Source organism: Danio aesculapii, chromosome 14 (genome assembly GCF_903798145.1).
Source record: "Danio aesculapii chromosome 14, fDanAes4.1, whole genome shotgun sequence".
Taxonomy (NCBI): Eukaryota; Metazoa; Chordata; class Actinopteri; order Cypriniformes; family Danionidae; genus Danio; species Danio aesculapii.
The window spans coordinates 10440413-10460990 of record NC_079448.1 but is presented as its reverse complement, the minus strand read 5'-3'; the positions used below and the strand labels follow the sequence as shown (position 1 = coordinate 10460990).

The 20578-nt window shown below is 37.0% G+C and overlaps 1 protein-coding gene across 1 annotated transcript; it reads right to left on the bottom strand.

Moving 5' to 3' along the window:
- Positions 1 to 935: 935 nt before the first annotated feature.
- On the bottom strand, positions 936 to 19808 carry tgfb5 (transforming growth factor, beta 5). Its single transcript, XM_056472506.1, has 7 exons — positions 18021 to 19808; positions 15096 to 15259; positions 14776 to 14908; positions 14554 to 14664; positions 11958 to 12135; positions 7135 to 7285; positions 936 to 2363 (listed from the first exon to the last, which is right to left on the bottom strand). Exons 1-7 carry the CDS (start codon positions 18367 to 18369, stop codon positions 2205 to 2207), a joined length of 1245 nt encoding a protein of 414 aa, XP_056328481.1. The 5' UTR covers positions 18370 to 19808; the 3' UTR covers positions 936 to 2204.
- Positions 19809 to 20578: the final 770 nt, after the last annotated feature.

The following is a 20578-nucleotide window of genomic DNA, read 5'->3' as shown; positions in this document are numbered from 1 at the left end:
TTGCAATGCCAAGTTTACATATCTCACAATGTTGCCAATGGCAATGTTGGCAAGGGCGATGTTGTCATTATCAACTTTATAATACCTCCAGAGCGCTTTTCAGCTTTAAGTTGCTTCTGTGTTTACTTTGCCGGCGTTTAACCAATAGAGTCTCTGCAACAAAGTGGTCATGCTGCAGGCATTGCTGTTTCTGTGTCAAGTCAAGAAAGAGGTCTAAATCTGTGCCACAGCATAACTATAGATGTGTTAAAAATAATGAGAATATATATATATATATATATACACAGTTGATGTCAGAATTATTAGCCCCCCTGAATTATTAGCCCCCTGTTTATTTTTTTCCCCAATGTCTGTTTAACGGAGAGAAGATTTCTTCAACACATTTCTAAACATAATAGTTTTAATAACTCATTTCTAATAACTGATTTATTTTATCTTTGCCATGATGACAGTAAATAATATTTGTCTAGATATTTTTCAAGACACTTCTATACAGCTTAAAGTGACATTTAAAGGCTTAACTAGGTTAATTAGGTTAACTAAGCAGGTTAGGGTAATTCTGCAAGTTATTGTATAATGGTTTGTTCTGTAGACTATCGAAAAAAATTGCTTAAAGGGCTAATATTTTTGACCTATAATTTTTATTTTTTAACTGCTTTTATTTTAGCTGAAATAAAACAAATAAGACTTTCTGCAGAGGAAAAATTATCATCAGACTTACTGTGAAAATTAGCTTGGTGTTCCTTGGGGTTTAATAATTCAGATTTAATAAATCTGACTTCAACTATACATATATATGTATATATATATATATATATATATATATATATATATATATATATATATATATATATATATATATATATATATATATATATATATATATTATATATTATATATATATATATATATATATATATATATATATATATATAGTTTATGTAAGTCCTGGTCTGAAGAAACGTTATTATCCTCCCGACTAATTATCCACACAAAAGCTTTATGAACCTTTTGCTGATAGCGATGAAGGTTTGTGCCTGACTACATGTTTTGATCTTTGGTTTCATTTTATAATACTGGACTTTTTTTACTACTGAAGTTTGAACTTCGAGGATTTTATACAAGAGAGAGAAGTGTGAAAATGTCAATGCCTGTCTGAGAAAAGTGTATAAAGTGTTTAGTGAGGGGTTTTACAGCCTTAAAACATCTATAATAATTGTAAAAAATAAAGCTGACTATTTTGCGTATTTCGTCTATTGTGGGTTCTTTTTAGAACGTAACTCCTGCGAAAAATGAGGGACCACTGTACTGGAATACTAGTTAAACATAAGCTTATTTATAAGATATGGCCGATGCAAGATAATATTTAAGCTGGATGTGTCCTCTGCATTGATGATGCTTGATGAATATTTCTCTTGTGTACATTTCTGAAGGAATAGTTTTGCTAAAAATATGCTGAGTTGGCAGAACAGAAGAATTTCATTTTTGTGTGCATTCAATTGACGTCAATGGGCTCTGGAGTAGTTTGGCTTGCGTCATTCTTCCAAATATCTTCTCTTATGTTTAGCAGAAGAAAGAAACGCGTGCACCAATTTGGAATGACATCACGGTGAGTATGATCATCACGAGACTGGAATTTGGTACCAATAGATACTGATGTTTTAAAAACGTCTATTTCCCTCTAACATCTGGGTGCTGTTGAGCACGTTCTTATACAGCGCTGATTTGCCATTGTGTTCACATGCTCAACAGAAATGACTGTGATTGGCCATGAAGGTCATCAGTTCACCGAACTCACCGCTGTTTAATGAGTGTAACCACAGATACAGGGACACCGGAGCATTTCAAAGTCACGTCAATCAGCTGGTTTGTTTATCAGCTGACATCCGTTAATGAATCGCAGCTTTAAAGTGCTCCAGTGTCCCTGTAAATGTGGTTACCTCTGTAAACAGCGGTGAGTTCAGTGAATTGATGACCTTCACGGCCAATCATTTCTGTTGAGCAAATCAGCGCTGTTTATAAACGTGCGCTAAAATGTTAGTGAGAAATGGACGTTTTTAAAACTTCAGCATCAATAGGTACCAAATTCCAGTATAGCAACAACCCTAACGTTGAGTACATTTTTAGCTGAATTCTCTTCAATATGATGTCTTTGTTCTTCTCTAATGCACCTGTTTTCTGTCCTCCGTCTGAGATCCTCTGCATTAGCGGCACTTACAGGAGCGGACCACCATGTTGGAGAGCTGTTCCACGCGAGGTGTCCGGCCTAGGAAGTAAACGATGGTGAGCGGCTCCAGGTCCTGAGGAACGCAACACGGAGATGCTGATGCTTCTGGATTCATTTTATTATACAGAGGGAGAATCTGAAAGGAAAGCAAAGAGAAACACTGTGTTAGAAAAATTAAATTAATAAAATGCAGGGAAATAACTTGAACTCTACAAATTTGATCAGAAATGTCATTTTACTGTAGTTAAGCAACATATTGAACAGTTGAAGTCAGAATTATTAGCCCTCCTGAATTATTAGCCCCTTTGTATATTTTTTTCCGCTATTTCTGTTTAATAGAAGGAAGATTTTTTTTCAACACATTTCTAAACATGATAGTTTTAATAACTCATTTCTTTTATCTTTGCCATGATGACAGTACATAATATTTGACTGGATGTTTTTCAAGACACTAGTATTCAGCTTAAAGTGACATTTAAAGGCTTAACTAGGTTAAGTAGACAAGTTAGGATAATTAGACAAGTCATTGTATAACGATGGTTTGTTCTGTAGACTATCGAAAAAATATTGCTTAAGGCGAGCTAATAATATTGACCTTAAAATGGTTTTTAAAAAAATTAAAAAGGTGATCTGCCAGAATGCTAGCATTAGCATAATAGCTTAGAAATTTTACGACCCTTCTCTGCCGTCCAAAGCCACGCCTCCTTAACTCATGAACGTGCGAACGTGCACTGATTAGATATAAAACTAGATCATGTCATTCACACTAGTTAGAAAACTCTATGGAGACACACTTTATCAAGCCTAGTTGTTGACAGGCCTGCGGGTGCAGGAATTATATATCCCCAAAACTATGTCACAGGCTGTCACTGTTCAAAATTATATGAATGTGTGAATATAAATCAAACTTCACCTCAGTAAAGCTGGTTAGGTGGAAGAGCACATTTACTGATGTTTTGTTATTAAACTAAATAAAAATTAGATCAGAAAAGGAGTGCTAAAAATAGAAATATCCCATCATCTTTTTACATTACACTTAGCTTACCAAGACATCGAGTCACTTTTCAATTTCATTTGTGCTCGCTGATCCTCTTACATCGCTTGTTTTCAGCTCCTTTTTCACTTGAACAACTAAACGAATGCTCAGGTCTATTTAACTGACTTTATTATGGATGCTGTAAAAAGTACTACATGAACTTGAAAATTTCCTGGACGTTTTCAGTGGCTGAACCGCACTTCCGTGCATATAAACCCATTCATAAACAAGAACACAATCTACATCAGCTTTGCGTGGCTAAAATAGTTTTAAAACATATCTGTCTAAACGTAATACTTCAGCCGTGGTGTCATCCTTCTGATTGTTTTGAACTGCGTTATGTCATTTCCCTCCAGCGTGCAAAAGTAATTCCGATATTAATTCAGGGTTTAGAAAGGTTTTGATTCTACATTTTTGGCAGAAGCCCTTTCAGAAACAATCTTTGTTTTCATACAAGGCCACGTTGGTCTTTCAGAAAGAAGTTCAGGTCGATGCAGAGTGTGCCTGATGTCTCTGTCAGCGATAGCTCCGTGCTTCACGTGTACACGCGAGTGACGTATCTTTCTGCTTAAAGGGGCTGCGCAGAAATTCTAATTTAAATTTGTTGACAGACAGTTGGAGATACCTCTCACAATTGAGTTATTTGTTGGTCTGACAATATTTAATTGGATAAACATTTTTTAGTTTTATGCCTTATCCAGAATATATAAATACATTTAATCATTTACTTTAATCATTACTATTGGAATGTGAAGAGACTTTCAACCAGCACAACAAAAAGACAATCACCAACTGCACCTTTAATTGTTTTATGTTCAATCAACTCAATCCACAAATTATGGATTTGTGTTGGGACAACATGAATAAATTGTGTGGAACCCAACATTTTTTGCAGTGTATATAAAAAATTAAACCAAAATCAAGTGTGTGACCACAATCAGAGAGACTGATTTGTCAGGAACACGCTTAAGATCTTTTTCAGAAGCTGTAGATTAAAGGTAATAATGTTTCTTAAAGTCGGCACAATAGCATAGTGGTTAGTGCGCCGACATTTGTTGCCGTAGCACTTCAGGGCATCCTGAGTTTGAATCCCAGCTCGAGGACATTTCCCGACCCTACCCCCTCTCTCTCCCCACTGTCCTATCTAATAAAGGCAAAAAATAAATCTTTAAAAAAAATAAAATAAAATAATAATAATAATAATGTTTCTAAAAAGGACCTCAATGTATCATCAGAAACCATGGGGATTAATTTTAACTAATTTTGTTAACTAACTAATTATTCCTTTATTCATTCATTTTCTTTTTGGCTTTGTCCCTTTACTAATTAGGGGTCGCCACAGCAGAATGAACCACCAACTTATCCAGCACATGTTTTACGCAGCAGATGCCCTTCCAGCCACAATCCAACACTGGGAAACACCCATACACTCTTGCATCTACACACATACACTACGGCCAATTTAGCTTATTCAATTGACCTATAGCGCACGTCTTTGGACTGTTGGGGAAACCCACGCCAACACAGAGAGAACATGCAAACCCCACACAGAAATGCTAACTGACCCAGGTACGGCTCGAACCAGCGACCTTCTTGCTGTGAGGCGATCGTGCTACCCACTGCTCCACCCATCTAACCAATTATCTATTAGTTAATAGATGCCTGTGCTCAACTCAACTCAATTCATTTCTAGAGCACTTTCAACCAACCACAATGGGTACCAAAGTGCTGTACATAAAAACAAATAACACATGCAAACATACAAGGACCCAAAATACATCAACTCACAACACATGATTAAAAGCTAAAGAAAATAAATGTGTTTTCAGTCACCTCTGAAATGACTCCAAAGTAGGAGATGTTCTTAAGGAGAGTGGAAGATCGTTCCAAAGTCTTAGAGCTGCTACTGAAAAAGCTTTATCACCTTAACATTTCAAGCATGATCGCAGAACTGTCAAATAGAGTTGATCCTTAGAACCAAGAGATCTCACAGGTTGATGTATGTAATTAGCTCAGTAATATACTCAGGGAAAAGGCCATGGGGGATTTAAAAACACAACAGTATTTGTACTGAATTTTAAACTGGATCGGTAACCAGTGTAGGGAAACCAGCACAGCTGTGATGTGCTCTCCCTGTGCTTGTGATCTACAGGTTTTTCCATTTATTTACCTTTTCAAATTTTATTATGTAACCAAATTCACAAAAAAAATTTATATTTTAAATAACATTCAAAGTTTTAAGCTTATAGTTTTCTCTTAAAACCTGTTCACAAAGCTGCTGAGACAACCCTTTACTAAGGAATAGAAAAAGAAAGTCTTAAAATAAGATTAAAGGGTGGGATTGACTTTGTTGCTATGGTTGATGTCATAATAACTATGCAGACAGTGATTGGTGGATGGGAAGGGGAGGCGTCGCTGTCAGAGATTCATTCATGGAAACTTTTGCAGAGCACAGCATTGCTGTCATATTTAAATATAGGTTCCAAAATAAATAAGATAATGCCACATCCAAATACAGATTTGAAAATGCAGACTAAGTGAAGAATTGCAGCTTTTAATGTTTTAGACATTAAGTAAACTTGCAGTGTTACAAGTGTTACATCTTGTTAAAAGGGCTATAACAAATCCCCTTTAAAGGGCACCTATGGTAAAAAATCTACTTTTCAAGCTGTTTGGACAGATATATGTGCATGTATGGTGTATAGACTGTCATATTGGGGTGATATAAGCACACCCAGTGCTTTTTTTTTTAATTTAACAACATAAAAAATGGTGGACCAATTGGAGCGGTTTTCAGATCGACCGCAACTTTACGTAGGAGTGCGGTCCCCCCGCCCACCAATATTGATTGACAGGCACGTCATCATATCCTCAGTTTGTTGATTCACGTCCACCATTTTCAGCGTGAGTCGAAGTAATATCACTAAAGGAACACCCTAGCTCTATTTTCAGATGCAAGGCTCATTGGGCTCAACACAAGATCAATATTCTCCACATTATCGCTCTAATCTGAATTATTGGTTGTTTCTTTAGGTAGGTTTGCAAACATGTGTACTTCTCATTGAGTCTACCTTATACTTCAGCCGTTGCATTTCTCACGATCACGGAAGCTCCCTGTGATCTTAACTAGGTGCTGCTACACCTGACGCTGTGCCATGCTTTTTAGAATTCTAAACATAGGTTTCTATCAGGGTCCACACAACGGCGCGACGATTCGGGACACATCATGTTTCTGCTGCGCCACAGAGAGTGTCTGGTATGCCGTGTCGCGGCTGTAAACATCTTAAAACAGTATCGGTGTACAAGCTCGGTACTTGAAACTAGCACACAGTTGGCTGTAAAACTACACAAAGACACAAATGATTTTGTACTCTCTGCTTGGTCTGTGTCAGAGTCGTATATGTACGACTGATTGCTGATCCTCTCACTCCTGCTCCTTCTCACAGTCTGCCTGTCTGACTTTGTTGCAAACACAGAGCGGGAAGCCGAAACTAATCTACATGTGAAGCAACACACCCCTAAATCAGCGAACTGTGGACACGCCCCCAACATGATGCTTTTAAACACATTATAATAAACAAATCTGAACTGTGTTTTGAACTGAATCTAAACTGGCACACTCAGAAGAACCATAATATTAATATTAAATCACAAAAAAAGAGGTAAACTATGTGCCCTTTAAAGCAATCTAATCTATGAAGTCCTTTATCGATAAATGTGAACTAGTCCTGCAAACTCAGTCTATCCTCATGGAAACATCCAGATCGCTATTATGAGAGGTTTTCTTAACTTTTGTTTTCTTATCTATGTTATTTAATTCGTACAAAAAGTTACTTAATAGTTATGCATGGTCAGCCTTATTTATATTTACCATGTTGTAGTGGTTGTCCGCACTCCACAGGTAAGGGCAGTTCCCTGCGCAGAAATTTGCTTTATAGCCTTTGGGTTCGTGGATCCACTTCCAGTTCAAGTCCCGACGAAAATCAATATAGAGAGACCTCAGACAGCAGCCCTGGTCATTCCTGGAGGAGGCAAAGTAAGTGTCAGATTATGATTGTGTGGTAAAAGAGATGTTTAACTTAAAGAGCCCCTATTATGGGTTTTTGAAAATGACCTTCCATGCAGTGCAACACAGCTCTAAATGAGTGAATACATCCAGCTGAGAGTTAAATCTGAAAGTGTACTTTGTTTAATAGGATGGATTTTATTAATGAAAGATATGACTCAGAGTCGTTTAAATGATTCATCGTTTGTCTGGATCTTTTGCCTGTTCGTATCAACGTCGACACAAAACAATACCAAATATGTTCTGTGCCGGATCCGGTAAAACGTGAACGAGCCTTTCCCTTCAAACCCTAGTGAAATGTGAGGGATCATGGGATTGATCATGATGTGAAGATTGCTATCACTGAGAGATGGTCAGACATGTGAAGATGTAAAGAGTTAAAGTTCATTTTCACAACAACACCACAGTATAGCTAACTGTGTGCTGTGTTTGTTTCTGTAGTTTTTCTGATGATTGATACAATAACCTACTCTGCACCGCAAGATTCATTGGCCGTTTGTTATTAAAGGACGGATCAGCAAAGATTACTGATGTATGGGACTTTGTCAGTAATTGTTATACAGGTTGTATGAACCAGTTTCTTCTTCCTTCAGATCCTGTAAGTATTTCTCCTTCCTACATAATGTGAAGTGTGATTAAAATGGTTGCGATTTAACGATTTAAATGTGTTTTGTGCTCGCGATTCCTCACACACACGGTGCTGTCAATTTTTAAAATTAATACTGAATGTGTGTCATTGTTATTACTTGAGGTTAGGGTTAAGGGTAGAGTAATATACTGGTGTTTAGCTGCATTGCCTTAATGCATTCCTGCAGTGGGCTCACACATATACTCTGTGCTCTGAGCATTTCATAAGTGTGCTGGACAATACTCTCCATCTCACGCTAAACGCAGTCGACCAATCACAACACAACTGGGTCATCAGTCATTTCAGCGCAGATTAGCATCACGCAATGGAGGGGTTTGGGAACAAATTAATCGCTGAACAAATCATATGGGAGTTAGTTGGGATCATTAGGTAAAAATAAAAGCATATTATAGGATCTGCACTGCAACTGTTTTCTCGCTAATCAAGCGTATCCCCTTAAAGGGAACAGAAGATTAGACTGATTGGTCTAATGCACGTTATGCTCAAAACACCTATTACTCATTAAGAGAATAAGCACAACTGTGTTAGACCATGCGCCTGGGTGCAGACCGTATTATCCCTAAAATGGCAAAAGTTGATTTGGACGCGCCCTTAATGCTATTGCCCCATACGCTTTAGACTTTGCGCCTAGATCATTTAAATAGAGCCCTCTGTCAAACACGCATGACACTGTTTTGTCCATGTAACATAGTTTGAATATTTTGAAACGCTCACTCACTATCATTCAGCTTAGTCCATGATTTTTCAAGGGGTTGACACAGTGGAATGAACCACCAATTACACTGGCATATGTTTTAAGCTGCAGACTCCCTTCCAGCAATTTGAATAACAATAACAACAACACTTTGCAAAAGTACCATAAAAGTAGACCACATGACTCCAAGTCTTGAAAATCACATTACTGCTTTAGACTAAACTTGACATCATTATTTATATCAACAAAATCTCACCTTGGCACTTTCAAATAGTCTTTTTATTAGCAAGATTTTCAGAAACATATTCACTTATATTGAACTAAATAAAGTAGGTAGGGTAGTTCTTTAAAAAAAGCACTTTTTGGTTTAAATATGTGAGAAAAAATGACTCTCCTCTCAACATCTGTTGTCTAGTAGCGTCCAAGAATTATGTCTGCTTGACTGACTTCTGCCGAAAACTCTGATTTGACTTAAATGACCATTTTTATGTTGCTTGGCAGAGAGCAAGCCCTCCACACTACAAATAGACATTAAAAGAGCATTTAGACCCAGGACAGACGGGATGCAGACGGGATTATCAGACGCGACACTCCCTGGGCAAGTCTCAGCATGTGTTCAGTCGGTGTGTGTGATGCAACAAGACCTTAACCTCTGTTTTATAACTTCAGGATCAATCTCATGCAGCTTTATGTGTTTCTGATTGGTTTGTCATCTGGTGCTTAGCTTTCTTGCATTAACTGTGAACATTAACTGAGCTTTGAACATCTGTTTAATAACCTGAACAATGAAAACTTTTTGCTTTATAGCTTTTAACATGTGTTTATTGTATCACAAGTTAATGTTTTAATGTGCAATGGCATGAAACATACTGTACACTTTAGTGATCATTAAGGTTAAAACAATTAATCTTAAAGATAAAAAGATCAAAAACCTATTAGCTTTGTGGTGTTAGTGAGGCCAGCAGGGGGCACTCAACCTGTGGCCTGTATAAGTCCTAATGCCCCAGTATAGTGAAGGGGACACTATACTGTCAGTGGGCGAAGTCTTTCAGATAAGACGTTAAACCGAGGTCCTGACTCTCTGTGGTCATTAAAAATCCCATGGCAATTCTCGTAAAGAGTAGGGGTGTAACCTCGGTGTCCTGGCCAAATTCCCTCCCTTAATCATCATGGCCTCCTAACCATCCCCATCCTCTGAATTGGCTGTATTTACTGTCTCTCCACTCCACCAATAGCTGGTGTGTGGTGAGCGCACTGGCGTCGTTAATCCTGTGGCTGCCGTCACATTATCCAAGTGAATGCTGCACACTGGTGGTGGAGTGGAGAGACCCCCCTTATGATTGTGAAGAGCTTTGGGTGTATGGCCATACACAATAAATGCGCTATATAAATACACATTATATTAAATTAAAGCATACCTGCCAACACTCCCATTTTTCCATGAGTCTCCCGTATTTCAGACCCATCTCCCTTCCATCCCCAGTATTGTTATGTCTCCCAGAAAACTCCAGCTTTTTGGTACAGTCCAAACCCAACGCGCAACCATCTTTATATCCGCTTCCCGCTCTTCAGTTCGCACGCACCTTTCCACCCATCCCCCCAAAAGTTTTTGCATTCCATATAGCAAACAGTATGTGTCTAACATTTGTTTTTTAAATAAAAGTCTTAAAATGTAAACAACTTATAAAAAACATCCCATACTGTAAATAAGTTGTCATTTAATAAGAATATGTCAATAAATCAATTTTGACATAAATGTCAGATAGAACCATATAATTCTAGGATGACGAAATGTTCCCTATCATATTTAAGCATTTTGAATTACAGTGGTCCCTCGTTAATCGCGAGAGTTACGTTTTAAAAATAACCCACAATAGGTGAAATCCATGAAGTAGTCAGCTATATTTTTTATTTCAGATCTTTTAAGGCTGTAAAACCGAATGTAACGAACCGAAGATTCATTTATTCCGTAATGGTCCTACAGACACGTAACTTCTACCTTTCTTTAGCATGTCCAGAAGTCCAACTTTTTGTGCGATGCTTAGCATCTCCTCTGCCTTTTGGGTGCTACCGTGATTGGCTTTGATGGTGCAGTTTCATTATGGGGTTTGTTGGGGAAGAAAACTTGCAAACATACAGTACAGCACTTCAGAATCACACTGCTAGTGCAACGTTCAAAGTTAGGTTTTTCATTGTGAATTCTCCTGAATTATGCAGCAGTTATGTGTATTTTATGATGTAAGGGTGCCCTCATGTGGTTCGTTTGGGGTACAGCAGACATACAAGTTAGACAGGAAGTGATGTAACAGCAGATGCTGTGAGACAGCCATGCTGTGAGTAGGTGTTTTTCATGCGCTGACTTAAATTTATTAATATTAACTTTAAAAAGTAGTGATTTCGCACATTTAGTTTATAATTCGGTTCTATTATAATCGAGCATTCAGTGTGACTTGTGACATCTAGTTTTTGTAAGTTAAATGGCTTTTTATAAAAGTCTACTGGATTGTGCTCTTTAGCAAGGTCATGCGGTTGATTTGATTTTCTATTTTATTTAGATGTTGTATGTCTGCAGCAAGCCATCCACCTAAAGGGCTGTTTCATAGCATAACCAGGTATGTTTTTATGTTCATTTATTAATTGTGACTGTTGTGTTATATGCAAAATGTTCATATGATTTTCAGTTCATATGTGGACTTCAATAATGTGACGGCAGATGATGTGAGACAGCCATGCTGTGGATGTGGTATGTCTGCGGCAAGCCATCCACCTAAAGGGCTGTATTGTTTATTATTTCAGTAAAAGTATCAACCAAATAGTGTCCGGGCCTTCATTCAAAAAAATAACAACGCAGAGGAAGAAGAAGAGCCGAAGGACCAGAAACGTTACACTAGCGATCGAAGATATATGACTATTTGGCAAGCTGAACGGATTCTGTACTGTACAGGAGACACGGCACAGAGATTTATTAACAGTGGTCTATAGCCAATCAGGACACAGAACACAATGTGCTAATCAGGACGCAGAACACAATGCACTGTAAAAAAAAAAAAAAGCATGTCAAATTGCCCCCCCAAAAATTGGCGAAACTGCGAGGCCGCGAAAGGTGAACCACGTTATAGCGAGGGACCCCTGTATTTTACATTCAGTTTATTGCACAATAATGTATGTATGTATGTGTATTTCAGTTTAAGGAAAATGAAATGGGAATATTGAAATGATTCTCTGTCAAAATAAAGAATTTTAGAGAGTAATAATAAATAATAATCAAAGGAAATGTCTGTGTACCGTGTGCATATGGAGGTGTCTGCTGCGGATCTCTTCTTGCGAGTTTTCTTGATAGGACTGTCCAGCCGGTCAGTGGGCAGCAGGGTTAGGATCAGGTGAGGAGTTTTTGTGCTGAATTCAATCTGTCCTTTGGTCACACCTGGTTTTCTGGTCTGCTTTATAAGATCATCGTCAATGCCTGGGAAGGAATCAAGCCATAATATCAATAACAACAAACAGTCAACTTTTCCACAAAATCTGACGACTAAAAAGTGCTCAAATATTTTTGGTTTTCATATTGAATGCTGTGTTTATTGATTTAGACTTCCTTGATTCTTCTTTTTTAATGAAAATTGTTCTTGTGCTGAGTTTATTTAAAATAAATGCCAACTGGTTTGAGTGGATTTTATGTATTACAATGATATATACTGTTTAAATGTAATATAAAAGAATAGTTCACCTAGAAATAAATACCTGCATTAGCCACACATTTTCTTTGATAGAACATTAAAGACTGAAGTCATAGTTCTTGGTGATCTGAAATGTAAATCATCATCATCTAATACTTTACTGATAAGTATACAGAATGAATATGAAATAGGTGCCTGTTTATGATTTTTTACTCTCAAAGTGACCTGCAGGAAAACACCCAAATACATTTTAGCAGTAACTTTTATTTTTGAGCAATCTTTCATTTTAAATGGAATTTTAAATAAATTTGCTAACATAAAAACTTCTGATACATTCTCAAACTTCTCTAAAGAAGACCATCAAAAATAAATGTCACAAATAATACAATATTACAACCAAATATACAATATTGAAGACAAGTGGCAAATCCGGATTTCACCATTTCCAGATGCGAAAAGCTCTCGAGTGAAAAAATATTCCTTACAAACATATTTTTGTCGCGTGTTAGCATACCCCTGTAATCCACACATATGGGTCCACACACAAGCTGTGGAAATGAAAACAAAGCCTTCGTTGCGGCACATTTATAAACACAACACTGACAACCCATGTCTCCGAACAATTCTTCTTCCACTTGTTTGATTTACAGTTGGCAACACAATGTGCCGTCTCTCTGAACACTGTAACAGGTAAAACGAATCTTCAAAGCTATATCATGCATTTTAATTAAGTTGGATTGATTGGTTTAAACCAAGTCTTTCTCATGAATTAATGAACAGATGTGCTGAAAACTCAAAGACGTCACTTTTTTACCAGCCGGTGCAGACAATCAATCTCCACGCTGGAATTTACACAAGGATCTAATCGCCGTGACGTTGCTTCATAATTTTATTTCAAACCAGAAGAACGAATTTGCTCGAAACAATGCAAAACTTTTACTTTTTAGTGAAATATATGTGTCCTAATGGTGTTTTTAGCAACATGGGACATATATATGACTCAAAAAATGACCCTTTAATATTGTATATTTTGGTTTTCTTTTAAGATATTTTGACCATTTTGATTGCAGTTTTTTGGCACAAATATAATGGTAAAATACACACCCACATATTATATTTTACTGTTGTTAGAATTATTTTGCATAAACACATTTGTATGCAGAAATTTTTGGCATGAAATTGAAATGAAAAATGCCAAATGGTTTAAAACTTTGTTTGATATTCATACTTTTCAAGTGCAACTCGTGTCAAACATGCTGAAAATTTAAACCATTAAAATAGCAGTTAAAATGCAGCAGCTTATTTTGTATCATAATTCTCCTGATTGAGCCACACATTTCTAACTACTAAAAATTTTATTTCAAGAGTTCAAACTTAACTCATGACTTACAAAAGCTTATTTGGCATGCTGTCCCGGGAGGGAGCCCTGAGCTCAAGGGATCCTCGAGTCCAGGGCTCCCTCCCTTTGCGGGGCGAGGGGAGATTGAGCTCAAAACGATCTCAAAAATCCCCCGCAGCTAAGGCCAAGGTGAACTTCCTGAGAGCGAGACGTCTAGTAGAAAGACTTAGGTTTATTTGGTCTAAAATGTAGAGCGTATTTAGGCTTTGAGAGGAAACCGGGGAACCCGGGGGAAACCCACGCGGACACGTGGAGAACGTGCCAGCTCCGCACAGAAACGCCAGATGTTCCAGCAAGGAGCCAGAGCCATTGGAATTCTTGCTGGTTGCTGGGCCACCAAGCCACCTATTCTGGATAAAGGTGGAAGAAGGGGAGGGGGGGGTTTCTTCAAGACGAAGATAGTTGTAGTGAGAAAAAGAGGATATATATAGGAACTTAGGATCCTTTGATTGGAGGATCGTGATTAGCTAATATGAGCCAGCGGGGCCAATCATGAGCGCGTACTCCTCTCGAAATCAGTATAATATATTAAACTTGACTTAATATAACTTTCTTAAGTGACTTTCTTAAACTGCAGAGTTACATTTACAAAAGGTACAAATATTTAAGGGCAAAGTTTAAACTCCCATAATGCAATTCAAAGTGTAAATAAACCCCAGTAATTTAGGCTACATACAATTTCTGTGAAAATACCCATTTTTACAGTGCACTGTTTACATATTAAAACTAAACACCATGCACCACATAACATAACTCGAAGCATTTTTGACAATATTCATAAAAACATGTATTCTGAAGAGTAAATCACCTGCAAATCTGGCTTCCAGCTCTTCGCTCTTGTTAGGAACGATATTGTTAGTGGAAGGTACAAAAGTACAGCAGGGACAGTGAACGCTGATCTTCAGGCCAAGGTTTCTCTCTGCGACAAAGAGAGAAAAATGTTTATTTGTCCTAGAAAAGAAATACTACAAGCTCCTCCGCTTGATTGAGGAGTAAATATACGTTGAAGCCTCTGCATGAACTCACTGACCTCTAAACGCCATCCACTCCTTCACAGTCTCTGTGACGTCCACAGAAAGCCACGCTCCCTTGGCTCGAGGCTCCACCGTTCTGGAGTCGATGTACCTCTGAGACGGGGCCGTCACATCCTCAGATTTCAGGATCTGTGGGTGTAAAGAGGAAGAAAAACCACAAGCTTATTTGCCTTTCCCATTCATTCACTTACCGCTCTATTTCTTGAACTACACATCATGACAAAACAGTTGATGTAAATGCGAGAGCAGCCCAGGCTCATCCACTAGAACAACTCGAGCCTTTTGTCTGGACAAACCACATGGGATTGTCTTTTACCTGGTATATTTCCACTCGCTGCTCTGTGGCGCGCGCCTGTGGGTTTGGCGCTCTGAAGATGCGAAATTCTGCTTTGACCAAAGTGCTGGAGTTTCGCTCCACGTTGGTGACGTCGAAGCCCACTATCCTGAAGTACGGACTCTGAGGACCCGGGCTGATCGAGTCTGTGGAACAAAAGCAGGATTCACATCGGACTTGTTTACACTTTGTGGGCTGCGTGTGGTCAACCTCAAGGAAATAAAACTCGCCTTGCTGCCAAAACAGCAGATGTAATGACTGACTCCTTTCAGCTTCTCTGAGGCCTCATTGAGCTTAAAGCTGACGTATTATTAGCAAAAAGATGCATATTATAGGTACACTATATTAAATAGCTGTTTGATCAAATTTAAGCTGCAGGTATATGCTCATTTCTGTACATACACACACATATTACTCATAACTAGGGCCAGACGGAATCTGTGGACATTTTTTGCTATTTCTGCAGAGAATTTTGTAAAACATCTGCAGATTTATGCGGAATGATTTTAAGAGTATCATGAATAAAAACTTAATATATTAAATAAAAAATAATCATTTTTTAACTTTTTATTCTATTTATAATCTATTTATGACTTTTACTTGATGTTTACAATGCAAATCCAGTTAGATCCACTTAAACAAAGCAAGTCTCTCATATAATACATCTACTAAAAGACAGAAAATATTACTTTACAAACAGAATTGTAAATAAATCATACGAACATTTTAATATTGTTATTATTATATCACAATAATATTAGTTAAATTAATTTAAAAACTGAATAAATATAAATATACACACATTTACACAAGTAAATAAATAGACTCAATGATGGGCTAAAAATCTGCAGAAGTCTGGATTTCTGCATGTGCAGATTCCATGTGGGCCTACTCATAATATATATAATTGTCATTACCACATAATGTAAATTGACTTATTTTAATTTCCATCATTAAAAATTCTTATATTATGATATGAAATATATTGATCTATCCAGGAATACGCTTAGCAAAATGTTGCATAACAGTTGTATTTTTGCCATAATACAAACAGCTAAATTCTACATCTAAATTGGTCAATATTTTATGCACAATACATCATTTCCTTTTCAAGGTACAAAATTTGCCCCCCAAAAAAAGCATCAAATGATTTTGACAAGAAAATAATCTTGCACATTAAAAACAAAAGTAGAGATACATTTGTTACTAGTTATATAAGAAGAAAATTAACAAAAAACCTAAGAATAATTCAATAATTTGTGGTTTATAATTGTTGTCATTGTTATTTAATAATCATGCAGTTATTGTTGAAGAAACTTAGCTGTGTATATCAGTTATTGTTGAATATGAATCGTAAAAATGGTCATAAGAAACAATATTTGTCAAATAAGTAATAACACTACCAGTGTTAGGCTATATTTAAATATGTATATATGTTTATTGCATATATTTAAATTCATGTTTAGAGTGTAAAATGAACGTGTACTGAAATAATATTGCCATAAGTTAAATATAAATATCTTAACCCCTGTGCACTGTTCAAATGTACTCCCCTCTTGTTATGTTCTGATGAAAACATTCACTGAATAAAACTGCTGTAAAAATGCATCATATTTTTTTTTGCATAAATCTGATAATCAACCTCAGTCCTGATAAAAACTACTAAATTGTTTAGAAAATTACAGGATTTTAACTCTTAAATTGGCAAATTCATAAATAATGGCACTGATTTGGTGAAAAAAACACACACAAAAATCACACATTTCCAATATAAAAACTAGTTTTTTTCCCCTTTTATCACAGTCTTGGACATGTGAACGATTAGTAACAACATTGGCTTTGATGCATTTACAGTTGGTGGCTGTTTTTGCCTCCTTGACTTCCACTATACACACATTTGATGATGTTTTTATTTACTCCATGTAATTCTGAGAGCTGAGATGCATATTTTGATTTTCTCAGACACATCAAGGTGCACAAAGGTCACTCTCACACACTCAGACACACACTTTAATTTGCTGTTATGTTCTATAAATCCAGAAACAAAGCTTTTTTTTTTTTGCACAGGCCGATCTAGAGGGTTAATGGTGATGTTAATCTGATGATCAACAGTAAAATTACTAACTTTATCCCCTCCCAACATGGAAAACCACCAACAATCAAAAATGAATGATTACATGGTGTCATGGTTTTGTAATTAAAAAATGGTTATAATGGCTATTTTATAGCCAAATAGTAAATTAGGGAGAATTTTTTTTTAAAATTAATCAAAAACAATGCATCAAAGGCAATGTTGTTTCACACTTCAGACGTATAGGTAAAAGGTAAAAAAAATACAATCCACAATTACTTTTTATATTAAAAATATTTCATTTTGTGTGTTTTTCACCAAATCAGTGACATCATTTATGAATTTGGCAATTAAAGAGTTAAAAAACTGTAATTTTCTAAACAATTTAGTAGTTTTGATAAGGACTGAGTTTGATTAACAGATTTGTGCAAAAATATATTTATCTGATACGTTTTTACAGCAGTTTAATTCAGTGGATATTTTCATCCTGAACATATCAAAAGCATAGTCAATTTGCCCAGAGTGTATTGTTGAGGGTTTTTTTTTAATCAAAGCATTTCTCAAAATATGTATTAAAATAAGATTTGTCACCAAAATCATTCTGCTAGCTGAAACACAAAAAAAGTTGTGAACAAATTAAGACCAAAAATCACCCCAGAGTGGATGAAAACATCCCCGACAGTAAGGGTTAATCACTTCAATAAATTGTTTTCACAACCACTGCCAATTCCAATATCGAAGCTAACTTGCACAAGAGTGCTGTTTTATATCCATAAACCCAATGCATTACTTAAGACGGTGCAAGATTTAAAGTGGGAATCAGCATCTTCACTCACTGGTATCAGTGCGCAGCGGCATCATGTTGACCCTCTGCACCTCTTTGGCGTAATAATCCTCCTCGCTGCTCTCCCGCTCGCACGCGGCCTCCGCATGGCGCGCGCGCTCCTTCAGCAGCTCCTTCGTGCTGTTATAAAGCAGCATCACCTCCGCCGGGACCGGCTGCGGTGTCGGGCTTGCTTCGGGATCCGGTGGACTCCGAATGCGCAGCTTGCTCAAAATCTGCCCGCGCACAGCCTCGATCCTTTTGGACTTGTGGTCGTCCAAGTTGTAGGACTGGCACGTGGAGAATCCCTCCGCAGACGCGAAGAGTTTAAGTACGAGCAAAGTCAGATTGATGAACCACATGGTCGGTTGACAGCTGAGAGGCTCGGGTGCGCAGATATGTAACGCCCGGTTGTCTTCGGGGAGCGCGCGCACTGAGCAATGGAACAAACCCCAAAGTGCGTGGCTGCGCTGCTCGCGTCCGTGTGCACCAGGTGAATGAGCAGCTCTGCTGTCAGATACGCGCTTTAACCTCCTCACCCACTGTTTTCATACACTCATATAGACAACTTATGGTCAGAATAATAAAAAAGATGATTGCGCAAAGTACCTCACTGTGTAAATTCCAAGAAATTTCAGGTGAATCTGTTTTTCTTTCTCTCCTAAAGGTAATATTCGAGGCGCAATCTTTTGAGGTAGGTCTTACGTAACTTAAATAATTTTGACGTGCCTTTCAGTAAACCACGACACGATTTTAAACATGCAGCTTTTATAAGTGTTTGTATACTCGTGTCATGAGACAAGTGTCTAATTATACTGTCCCTAAATCCTTAATTTACTACACTGACTACCTCAGAGGCAAATATTTTAGTTTTTAACCGTCTTTTTAGATGTCAAATGTAAACTTTAGTATCGTCAAACTGTAAAAATACCACAAAAAATAAAACGTATTTGAATTAAAACAGGTTAATTAGTACTTTCTAAGCACCAGAGCCGTTCGTTTTTCCCTTTTTAATGGTTCAAATTCTGTAAATAAAACCCTCTGAAATTTACACTTTGCATGAACTATCTGAGGTTAAGCTAATTTGAAATGTTATTCTGATTTCTGTGCATATTGTGATGACAAGCATAATAGAGTCCATGATTATCCAATCCCAGTAGTACTAATCTGAATCTACAAACACAGCCTTTCCATTATGCTTCCCCGGCTTTTAAGCATTTACCGGTAAGATAATAAACAGAACTGTTCCTCATGCTCGTCTGGTATCCAATGATTCAGAGAGAAACTCCAAGTGCTGCTTTGAATTCTTGTGGTTTGTCTTGGAGCTTTAGTGAGGACCGCTAGTACTTTCTTTCAAAGTGACTCTCCAGCTCCTTTCCCATGATAGCTATAAGAGATCGGGTCAGATTTTATTTCTTTTTTTTCTGCCTTGAGTCAAGACGCAGGTCTGCCATCCAAATGTTCAATCAAGCTCTTGAAGTTTCTTTAGGAAAATGAAATTATCCCATGACAAAGACTGACAGTCCTCCAGTGGCACAGAGTTGAACTGGATTTAATATAAACAAAATGAGAAAAGGCTAGTCTAGGCTTGGCCTATACCAGAATACATCTTGTGCGAAGAGTAATCCATTTCAAAGGAGAAAGGGGAAAAAATGACAAGGCTAAAACAAAAACGTCAGACGTCAAAGAGAGTCTTTGAAGGTGTGAACTTAAGTTCTTTGCTATAATTAAAAACAAAAACTCCTTTGAGTTTCAAAGCAACCAGAAACATCTCTTCAACAAAACAAGTTGCTAAAGTTTGGAGAGGAGGAAGAAAACAGCAGCTGTGTGTGGGAGAGCAGGAAAAAGGGAGGGAGAAAGAGAGAGGGAAGGACAAAAAGAGAGGCAAATGCGAAGGGCAAAACATAATCTCTAAGATAGCCTAAATTTCAAGTATTCTAAATCATTTTACTCTGATTTCACACCTCAAAACATTGTTCATTGCAAGACATGATCCGGGATTTGTGCTTAAAACATTGCATGTAGGACTAACTTCTTATCCCAAGCTTCATTTGGTTGTCAATTTTTTTTAAACAAATTGAGTATTTCTTACTAAATGACAATTTTTTTTAACTAGTGTTGTTTTTTTTTTTAGCTAGGAGTTATCTTTAAGAAGTTATCTAGAAGAAGTTATCTTTATACCACCAAAATAACCTAGTTCGCTCCTCCTGAGTCGTGTTATGGCTAAATGTTAATTATACTTGTTAAAACAGACCAACAGAGATGTATTTAGAGTTGTATTTTGATATTTTAATTTATATGAAAACACAGACAGAAACTAATGTCAGCCTCGCATAAACATGTCAAAGAATCTTATGAAACTTACTGGCATACTTTCTCTCCAAAAAGAGCAGAGTGATATGACACGATGCATTAAATGTGTATATTAAGTGTCTGTTGCCTCATTACAAACATACATGGACAACTTCACAATATACAGTTGAGGTCAGAATTATAAGCCCCCTTTGATTATTATTATTTTTTTATATTTTCTAAACGATGTTTACCAGAGCAAGGAAATTTTCACAGTAT